At 40.5% G+C, this 11,154-nt stretch overlaps 1 protein-coding gene across 1 annotated transcript; it reads right to left on the bottom strand.

Annotated features, from left to right (window-relative positions):
* Positions 1 to 7,398: 7,398 nt before the first annotated feature.
* Positions 7,399 to 8,655, bottom strand: LOC116417922. Its single transcript, XM_031933098.1, has one exon. It carries the CDS (start codon positions 8,653 to 8,655, stop codon positions 7,399 to 7,401), a length of 1,257 nt encoding a protein of 418 aa, XP_031788958.1.
* Between the last annotated feature and the right edge of the window lie 2,499 nt (positions 8,656 to 11,154).

Genomic DNA, 11,154 nt, shown 5'->3' with positions numbered 1-11,154 from the left:
TTGCCTTCCTCCGGTTACCCGACGTACTTCCTTTTCTAAATGCTCGTATACAGAGTTTTGGAACGTGGGGTAGCTAGATTTATAAGTTTTTGTTTCGAAGCTTTGCATCTTGCTCTAGCTCGCCTTCCTCGGGTTTGCCGGCGTAATTTTCTTTTACTCGTATAAGGAGCCTCGAAGTGTGGAGTCGCTAGATTTGAGGGTTTTCGTTTTGGATCTTTGACTTTTGCTCTTCCTCGCCTTTCTTCGGTTTGCCGACGTACTTTCTTTAAAAAATGCTCGTATACGGATTCTCGGAGCGTGGAGTAGCTACATTGAGGAGTTTTTGTTTTGGAGCTTTGCTTCTTGCTCTCGCTTGCCTACCTTCTGTTTGTTAACTTACTTTATTTTATTATATATGTGTATATACAATTACTAGGCTAACTGCGTCCAGGGTTGAACGATTCTTCCTAAAGCCATATTGGTGTTCCGCTAATCCACCTTTTCCTTCTATAAAATGATCAATTCTGACGCAGTTTATGCGTTCCAGGATCTTAGCTGGGGTGTCCAACATGCAGCGCGGTCTGTATGATGAGGAATCCTGGGGTGGCTCTTTTCCTTTTGGCAGAAGCACGAGTCGCTGTTTTTTCCAGTTTGTGGGGAATGTTCCCTCTTCTAGACATGCATTGTACTAGTCTACAAAGACCTTTGGATGAGCATGGATGGCATGCTTTAATGTAATATTGGGAATGCTATCTGGTCCTGGGGCCTTGTTTCCTACTCTTCTGCAGGCGGCTAACAATTTCTTTATCGTGATCGGTGAAACAGCCTCTTCATTCGCACCTCTTTCGGTAACACTTGGCTCTTCTAGTTGCCTGGGGAACAGTGTGATCACTACACGGTGTAATAGTTCCGGGCATTTTGAAGGGGGTACGTAGCTTCCTTTAATCTACTTCATTACTATTTTGTAAGTTCAACTCCAAGGGTCCTGTTCGACCTCATCCTGTAGTTCTTTAAGCACCGTCGCTTGTTTTTGCGGATTGTCTTCTTAAGCTTCCTCTTAGCGTCCTTCATTTCTTGTTCGCGGGCATCTACTATTTCCTAGCCTCTTCCGGTTTTATAGTATTTCTTTCTCTCCCGTTGTTCTCTTCTTCCGGTCCGGTGACACTCGCTGCGCGCACTCTCAACCTCTTTGTTCCATTAATATACTGATGGTCGTCTACAATTGAGCACCCTTTTCGGCATGGCCGCGTCACAGGCTCGTGTGATATTATCATTACCTGTTCCGCCTCGCTGTTCGCCGTCCCTGAGAGTTACAATTCTTCCAGTACCAGTAGGAACATCTCCTTATCATAATCCTTCGTTTTCAAATCGACTCTGTTGGTCCTTGTACTCGCGCTGGGTCTCTGCTCTGATTTTCTTACCTCCATTATTATGGGCCGGTGATCACTAGTAGTGTTCACTCACAGTCCACTTGTCAATTGAGCCAATAAGGTCATAACTACTAACAAAGGTCAGGTCTACAATAGATCCTTGCTTCTCCTCTTCTAAAGGTGTTATTGCTACCCTGATTAACTAACACCAAGTCCAGGAGAGCAGATGCTTCAAGCAGTACTCGTCCTCTTTGGTTAGTCCTTTGACTGCCCCACTCTACGGCCCATGCGTTAAAATCACCTGCAATAATTACTGGCTTTCTTCTCGCAATATCCTGCACGAGTCGATCTATCTGCCGCTCGAAGTGTTCGATCGGTGCGTTAGGCGAAGCATAGCAGCTGTATACGTGTATTCCTGCTATTTGCACAAACAAATCCTTCCTCGCTGGTCAACATTTTTTCCTGGAATGCCGTGTTCCCACATGCCCAGATCGCTGCTCTGCCAGTGTCGTCTGTTTCCCACGATGTCTCGTCCAGAGCCCTGTATGGTTCACATATAATGGCTACGTCGACCTCCGTCTCATGAACGTACTAGTTAAGTAAATCCGGTGCTGTCTCGCAGTGATTCAAGTTCAACTGTATTATCTTCATTATCTTCGCTTCTTCAACTTCTCTACTGCCGCTCGGTATACTGGGCATGTGTAGCTACCAGCAGCATGGTCACTTTTCCCTGTTGCTCCTCTTTCTTAGCAGAAAACGCAGCTCGGTTTGTTTTTACAATCTCTTGCATTATGTCCTTCGACTCCACACTTGTAATAGCGGTTACTTCGATCCTGTGTTTTTGCCGATATGTCCAAATCCTAGACATTTATAGCAGCGAAGTGGACGTGCATTCCGCTTTATCTTTCGTATTCTGTATACTACCCAGCCTATCCTAATTTTCTGCTTTGCGATCATTTGTTGAGCCATTTTTGATGGCATTTGAATGACCGCCGTCTGCGTATCGCTATATGCCTTGCGCACGGACTTTACTGCCGTTTCCTTTACTGCATTTTAGCTGCTATATTGAAACTCCCTCCTTAGCGCTTCCACGATGTCCTCCTTAGTGGTTAGAACATCAAGATCCATTACTTCAAAGACCTCTACATCTTGTAGGGTTCTTACGGTGACATCCTCTTCTAGCACTTCTTGCACTGCTTGTCGAAGTTCCGTTGCCTTCCTTTTCGATGTGCGTTGGAGTTCCAAAAGTAAGTCACCAACTGCTGTTTTGCGTATCCTATTTACGCTATCCACTAGCACCTTCAGTTTTGGGTCTGCTTTCATCTTTCGCAAGATATCAGCGTAGGACTTTCCGTCGATAGCTTTTATGATTATATACAGGTTGGTCTTACCCTTGGCGGCTTAGATTTTCTAGTGACTTTCTGATCCACAACACCATTGTTAATCTTATGGTCTTCTTTTTCCTTTTTCTTTCTTTTTTCTACCCTCTGCCAGGGTGGTAATGTTCCTGTTGTCGGCGGTGGGCACTGAGTAGTGCTGGAAGTCGCCGCTAGTGGCGCACTCTGGCCATGCTTTGGCGTCTTGTCCTCTTCTTTTCTTTTCTTATTGGTCTCGTTCTGTGTAGGAGACCGTTCCTTCCTCTTCCTTGGCGTTTCTATTTCCCGTTTTTCTTCTGAGGTCAGCGAGGTCCGTGAGCTATTTGACATCATCAGTCCAAAGCTAGACTTGGTCTTGCTCGACGCTTCTCATATGCTGATGAGCCGTTTCCAGAAAGACATGACCTTCTCCATGTCATCCTTAACACTCTTGTGAATGTTTTTGGCTGGACGTATTACAGCATCCATCTTGTCCAGATGGTTCTGAGTCTTGCACATCAACTCTTCTTCCGTACGATCTGCTATCTGATTTTTAGACCATACCTCGTGCATTCCCCTGTTTATGACTCCATTACATCCTGATGCGTCACTTGAGGCTAATCTTCCTTTGAGGGCCGAGTGACCCACCTATATAACCTCCTGTCTTGTTTGAGTTAATTGGCTCCCCCCAACATCCATGGAGCCTGCATCGGCCACCGGGGCTTTCACCCGATCGGAACCGACGTCGGGAGTGGGCTGTAAAGCTTGACCCGCTTGGGGCAGTGTTATAATTAACTCACTGTTCATGATTGATTTATATTCGGGGTTTCTTCCCCTATCCTGTATCCTAGAAAGGAACCCTTTAACAAGGTGCTGTAATCCGGGCCAGATGAGCCTTGGTTATTTTAACGAGGTTGCTACTCCTCCCCCTCCTCCTTCCCCACCTCTTGTGTGGTGGGGTCTCGGGCTTGGGACCGGCGTAGCGGAGTTGTGTGTGTGTGTGTATGTGTGTGAATAAGTGAGCTTGGGTTCCTTCGGGTATCTCCGCTGCGCAGTCTCAACCCTGCTGATAGCTGAAGATTAAAAGCGATAAAATTTGATTGATTTTAATCACATTTTAATCGTTCTTAATACTTCTAATCCTCGTGATCATTTTAGAAGAATCAATTTTAATACATTTTAATCGTTTTCGATCCGCATTATCACTAACAATTGCATTTAATTTATTTTAATCTATTTTTATGTCCATGAAATCGCTGAAAATAATGCGGCAATGTCAGGTTTAATCCAAAGCAATCATATCGTTTTTAAAAGACTATATTATAACTAAAAGTAATAAATATTAATTACACCGACACACAAAATAAAAAAAGATGTCTGTACAAAAAATCAGACCGATGTATCCTTATGTTTTTCGAGTCGCTGAATTCGAATCCGGGGTCAGTTTGGCCCTATCACGTCAGGGTCAAGGTCAGTTCAAGGTCAAACTGAGAAGAAACGGTTCAAAAAAATTGAAATGCCATATATTTATGTTTTTTTGTCGCTAAATCCGAATCCGGGGTCAGTTTGACCCGATCACCTCAGGGTCAAGGTCAGTTCGAGGTTAAATTGAGAATAAACGGTTAAAAAATGAAAATACCATATATTTATGTTTTTTGGTCGCTGAATCCGAACCCGGGGTCAGTCTGGCCCCATCACGTTAGGGTCAAGGCCAGTTCAAGGTTAAACTGAGAAGAAACAGTTTAAACCGATAAAAATGTTATATAAAACTTTCCAAAAATGGAAAAAGATACCAAAAATTGTAAAAAGTCTTATTCAAGAGATTTGATCACTTAATATCTTCCTTGTGTACAGAGCAAAGTTGCTTTCGTTTATATTTTTTTCTTATTTTTTTTTCCACTAGTTTAGTAACTGTCGATGTCTTTCTTTACTCCTTTTTTCTCTTGTAATGAACTCATTTTTCTTCAAATGACCTATGCAATGGGTTTCTTTTTCTCTTTTTGTTATTTGTTTTAATGTCTCTCTTCAGCGTCCAGCAAAAATCTGCCATCATGTTGACATTCCATCTTCCTTGGTATCGATTCTCCATTACACTTATATCTTGATGAAATCGTTCTCCCTGTTCTTCACTGTCGTCTTCTAGATTAAGAGGAAAGTAATCAAGATGGGAATGTAAGAAATGCATTTTATAACTCATCAAGCAACCCAAATTTTTGAAATTCTCCAACATTTGTGCAAATATTAATCAATTTGTTATCAAATCAGTTTTGTATTTAAATTAAATTTTTCGCCTTTGAATTACGTAAAATATGATATAATTAAAAAAAATTAACTTTTATTAATTTTTATCAGTTAATTAATTTTACGTATTCATATTGAAAAAATAAATTTAAATACGTAGTTAATTTGATAATAAATCTTGATTTTTTTCTATATTTTTTAACAGGACGAAATCTCAATGGAAACTTTTTTAAAGTAAATATGTTAAATAATCATTTAATATTTATAAATTAATTAGACATTATTATATCATGTCCTATAATAATATGAAATTAATTCATTATTGTTATTAAACGATCATTTATGTTTCTGTTTTGTTCTGCATTGTGTATATTGATGATTCTTGTAACATAATTTTAAAAAGAATTATGTATGCATACTAATTTGAATGTCTACAAAATGATTTTAAAATTCGAAATTGAAAAGCAGCAAGAAGTTAATATAAATACATGTCTTTTATTTGAAAATAATATAATTTATTCTATGATCGAAAACCCTAAGAATTGACTAAACAGTTTTGAATCAAATATTTAAAATTTCATTCCAAACAATATTTTGTATTGATTCACCTGACTCATTCTGAATACGTATATTATCAGGATTTCGACATCGAGATAATGCAACATATAATTGACCATGCAAAAACAATGGTCGTTTCAAAAAAATTTCTATTGAATCAAAACTTTGGCCTTGTGATTTATTTATCGTTATGGCAAACGCTAATATGATTGGGAATTGTTTTCTAAAAAGAGTAAATGGAAACGAAGATGAATTTTCGGTGTTTAGTGTTATTCTCGGTATAAAAACTTTCTGTCCAATGTTTTTGCCTGTAATTATTTCTGCTTCAATGTTATACTCATGTAATTTGGTAATCTTTAAACGAGTGCCATTACATAAACCATCTGTAATACTTAAATTTCTAATTAACATCACTATTGCATTTACTTTCAAATTAAATATAAAATAATAAATTAAATTACAAACAAATTAAAAAAAGTAATAAATTAATGTTTTATATGAAAACGTTTTTCCCGAACCTCCAGGTCCATCAATGAAATAAATTTTGTGTTCATTGTCAACTAACTCTTCAAAAATTGCCTTTTGATCATCGGTAATTGATCAAACATACATTTAAAGATATCGGCACTTTGTAAGACATTATCTATAGATGTTGCATCATCATTAATAATACTATTTGGTTCTGGTAAACTGAAATCTTTGCAAGATTTTTCTTCATTCTCTAATATAATTTGAATATGAGATAGAGCATTATTCTCTTTATTTGTCTTAAAATCTTCGGTGAAATAATTTTTAAATTTGTTCCAAATTGTATTACCCTGTATGTTTTCTACTAAAATAAACCATGCAAAAAATTTACGTAATTGAAATGGTAACATAATGTGACAAGCTTCTTCAAAAATAATAAAAATATGTGAATCATCTTCTATTAAGCCCATTGCAAGTGCTGCGTCTTTATATGTTTGATACTCTATATCTTTATGATTTTTCAAATCTTCAAATGAAGTTGGAGTTTCTTCGCTAGAATTATTTGGATTTTAAATTTTTTTCATCTTACATAATGCTCTATCACCACCTTTGTGAATATAATCGAATATATATTTAATACTTTGAATTGATGCACAATATTCGACATTAATATGACACTTATACTTTTTCAGTAAAAAGTTATTATAAGGAACAACCATTGTGTTCTCAACTGGAATAATTTTTCTAAATTTTTTAATTCGAGAAGTATAGTTTTGTTAAATGTTATTTCTTCTTCGATATTCAGGATAACCATTTTCTTTAAAAATGGTGATATCGCGGAATGGTTTTGGAAATTTTATTTTACAAATAGTCTTATTTTTGATGATGCAAGGAGATTTATCTGTATGTGGTCCATGTAACATATGTTTAATTACTAATTTTTGTAAACCTTTATCTGAATTATCAGGAATTTCAGCAGAAATGTACTTGTGAATAGATTGAGGTGTCATTAACTTGTTTTTTGGATGTAGCGTAACTACAATATGAGCGTGTGGTAATCCTCTCTTTTGAAATTCTATTGTAAAGACATAAGCTATTACTTTTTATCATAAAGGTAACAATTTTAAACCATCTATTATAAAATATTTTGGTTATTAAGTAAAAAAATGAATTTCTATTTGAATACCAAATTGATTTATTTACATTAATTTCAAAATATATCAGACAATAAAAACGAGAGTTAAAATATGATTTCAAGATTAAATTCCAAAAAAAAAATCTACTATCTAAATTGACTATCTACAGATGAACCGTCCTTTTTTAATTATTTACAATTATTATTATTATTACTATGGGAGTCGGGCTTGTACAGACCACTGGACGCATGGGTAATCCCTTGGCGTCCCTCCGGTTAGTTCAGTCGCTAATCAAGCGCCAATCGCCTCCCAGAATGAAAGAATTCCGGGGGTGTGCTTGGCCTGAACATCTTCCGCTTCTAAGAAACGGGTACCTAGATGGCGCTGCCTCATGCCCGTTATGGCGGGGCAGTTGCACAAGAGGTGTTCAGGGGTCTCCTCCTCCGTGCAGCAAAATCTGCAAAATGGGTCTTTGTTTCGTCCCATTGAATGTCTGTGGGCATTTAGGCTGCCGTTACCTGTGAGGATCTCTTCGAGCAGCTTGGTTTTAGCCCTTTTGAGTCCTAGAATTGCTCTGGACCAATCTTTTGCATTATCTGTCGTCACGAAGGCTTTAGTTTTGCCGCACGTGGCGATTTCTTCCCAGATCCGGTTGGTCTCATTGGTTGCCCATTGTCTGATCTCCCCTTTGATCAGACTCTGGCAGAGTCGGACAGCCGGTTCTGGTCCTATAAGGTCGCTTTTTGCGCCTAGCTTAGCCAGGTCGTCTGCTATCATTTTTCCCTTGACACCGTTGTGCCCCGGGACCCATAATAGTGTGACACTTGCTTTGAGAGCTAGTCTGTTTAGGGTCTGCACACAGTCCCATACCAGCTTAGATTTAGTGGCGAAGCTATCAAGTGCTTGTAGGGCACTCTTGCTATCAGAGCAGATATAAATCCGCGGGCGCATGCTCCCTGCTAATGCTGCTTGCGCCGCCCACATGATTGCTATCAGCTCCGTTTGTAGTACGGTGGTGTATCGACTCAACGGCAGGATTGTTCCAACGCCGTTCTGACGACAGTACACCCCCGCTCCTGCGGCATCCTTCCTTCTGGATCCGTCTGTGTACCACAGGTCTCCGTTGTTAGGGATGTTTATTCTTTCGTCATCCCGTTCCACACGGGATGGGATGCTTAGTCTATATTTCTTATCAAACAGGAAGGTTTTGCTCATGGCGTCCGGGTTCATCCGAAGAATCCCTTTTTCGTCCAATCCTTTGGGGAGCTGTAGTAGTCCTTGCATATTGCCTTTCCCGAGCGAGTTGGTGATCCTGTGCAGGGCTTGCGCAGCCGCTGCAGCCAGTGTCACTTTTAGTGGTTCTATATTAAGCAACAGTCCCAGTGCAGCCGTTGGTGTCGACTTGATTGCGCCCGAGATGCTCCTCACGATTAGACTCCTTAGTCGCTCTAGGAGGATGTTTGAGGTGGAGAGGGCTGTTCGCTTCCACCACACCGCCGCTCCGTACGTCAGCCTGGGTTTGAGAACAGCCTCATATATCCATCTCATGGCCTTTGCCTACAGGTCCCAGTTCCTGCCTATGACTCTTCTCAGTTGCCACAGGTTGGCCGTGACCTTGCCTAAACCTACATATTCCAGATATTGCTTCCAGGACAGCTTACTGTCCAGGATGACTCCCAGGTATTTGACATGACTCTTAAGAGATAGTTTTTGTCCCCCAAGAGTCAAGTTACATTCCCTTTTCCATTTGTATCTTCTGGTGCAGACCAGGATCTCCGTCTTGGCTGGATTGACAGATAGTCCGGTCTTGTTGCACCACTTGTTTACTAACGTTAAGGCTCCTTACATGACTCCCATCAGGGGGTCAAGAAAAGGGCCACGTACAATTATTAGGATATCGTCCGCGTATCCAATAACCGTGCAGCCTGTGTTGTTTAGTTGGGTCAGCAGCTCGTCCACTACCAAGCACCATATTAGTGGCGAAAGGACGCCACCTTGGGGGCATCCTGACCTCACTGTGCCTTTGAGTGTTGTGCTGCCTTAACTCGCTTCTAGGTTCCGGTTTCCCAACATGTGGTCAATCCATCCCGCTATTGCTAGAGGGATCTTGTGGCTATTCATAGCTCTATTGATCACCTCTCGCGATGTGTGGTTGAATGCTCCTTCGATGTCCAGTAGTGCGCCTACGGCGTATCCTTTAGCATTCAACTGTGTTTCGATCGTAGATACTGCTCTATAAAGTGCTGTCTCGGTAGATCTGCCAGTCCTGTAGGCATGTTGCTCCTTATGTAGCCCTTCATCCTTCAAGACCATATCTCGAATGTATCTGTCGACCATTCTTTCAACGGTCTTAAGTACGAAGGATGTCAGGCTGATAGGCCGGAAGTCTTTCGGGGATGTGTACCCGTTTTTTCCCGGTTTCGGTATGAATACTACTCTGGTTCCCTGCCACCCCATGGGAATCGCGCCGAGCGTCAAGCTTGCTCTCGCCATTCGTCTGAGTGGGCCAATGATAACGTCCTCCGCTTGTTGAAGCAAGGTCGGAAAAATACCTTCGGGTCCCGCTGACTTGATTGGCTCAAACGATCTTATAGCCCACCTCACCCGTTCCGGCGTGACGATTCGTCCGGCCAGTAGCAGGTTTTCGCCCAGTTCAGCGTACGTCAGTCTGCGGCCTCGACTGGAACCCCTGCCCGGCGGGTCGCGCGCTTCCCCCACGAAGCTTGGGAAGTGTGTTTGTACGAAGAAATTTAGAGTTTCCGTCTGTAGTGCCGTGCTGTCCATTTGGGAGCTTAAGTGTGCCCAGAACAGCTTCGGGATTCTTGGCCAGGATCTTGTTCATCCTGGCTGCTTCTCTGCCTTTTTGGACGTTCTTGCAGAAATTCCTCCAGCTGTTTCGCTTGGCTTCTTTGACGTTTTTCCGGTATATGTCCCTTTGTGTTCTACAGGGTGGGCCATTTTAATCAAACCAGTCTAATAACTCCTAAATTAAGCCATGAACAGAAAAATTGTTCAGATGAAAGTTGTCCAGGATCAAGGGGGACATCATTTTGTGCAATTAGTTTTGACCTTGAACTCAAATTTCAAGGTCATTTAAAGGTCAATTTTTTTTTTAAATAGGAACCTCTATTTTTAATAGCAGATTCAGAAAGAACAGGAAATTTTACGTCCGAAACGTTTGAAAGTCAACATCCTCTAAAAGCTCTGGCAGTCGATCTCTGAGCAATGCCAAATAGCTATTCTGGTTAACATTTTGACCGAAAAAATATGGCCCAATCAGGTAACCATTAATGATCCCACACCACACCATTAAACTCCATCGGTTTTGATGGTCAATAGCCCTGTACCAGTGGGGATTTACAGGTGACCAGTAGTGACTATTGTGCCTATTTAATTGACCATCACTGCGAAATATAGCCTCGTTAGAAAACATAACGAATCTGAAAAAATCTGGATCATTTTGTAAAACTCCTAAAGCCCACTGGCAAAAGTTAATACGCATTAGAAAGTGGCGTGGCCTCAGCTCATGAACTAATCTTATGTGGTAATCGTGATAGTCGAGATTATTGAGAATTCTCAATGCTGTTCTTCGTGGTATACGGATTTCTCTTTCAATTTGTCGACTACTAATTTGTGGATTGAGATGCACAGATGCTAAGGAGGCATATAACATTAGGATCATTTTCGTTGTATTCGTGGTGTCTGCGTTGACGACGAAGATGTCCATCACGAGCTCTTCGAAGTAATCTGAGTAATGTGTCCTGAGTAGGACGCCTTCTTAGAGGAAAGCGTTCAGCGTAGAGTCGCACCGCGGCTCTGGCATTGTTTTGGGTTTCGCCTCAGATCATTATCATATCAACAATTTCATTGGATTGATAATCGCCCATGTTGAAAATTTTGTTTATAATAAGAAAAACTATTTTATTTACATTCACTCTTTATTGAAATTGAAACTAAACCAAAATAAGAAAGTGACAACAAAAAAGGAGGAATTTTCAAACTGTATAATTTTTAAATCAAATTTGTAACTTCTTATTTTCTTACGTT

This window comes from Nasonia vitripennis (assembly GCF_009193385.2).
Source record: "Nasonia vitripennis strain AsymCx chromosome 5 unlocalized genomic scaffold, Nvit_psr_1.1 chr5_random0006, whole genome shotgun sequence".
NCBI classification, from domain to species: Eukaryota; Metazoa; Arthropoda; class Insecta; order Hymenoptera; family Pteromalidae; genus Nasonia; species Nasonia vitripennis.
This window is presented reverse-complemented; position numbering and strand designations above follow the sequence as displayed.

Excerpts from the sequence above, each read along its gene's own strand:
- LOC116417922 (XM_031933098.1), bottom strand. The coding sequence starts at position 8,655 with ATGAGATGGATATATGAGGCTGTTCTCAAACCCAGGCTGACGTACGGA.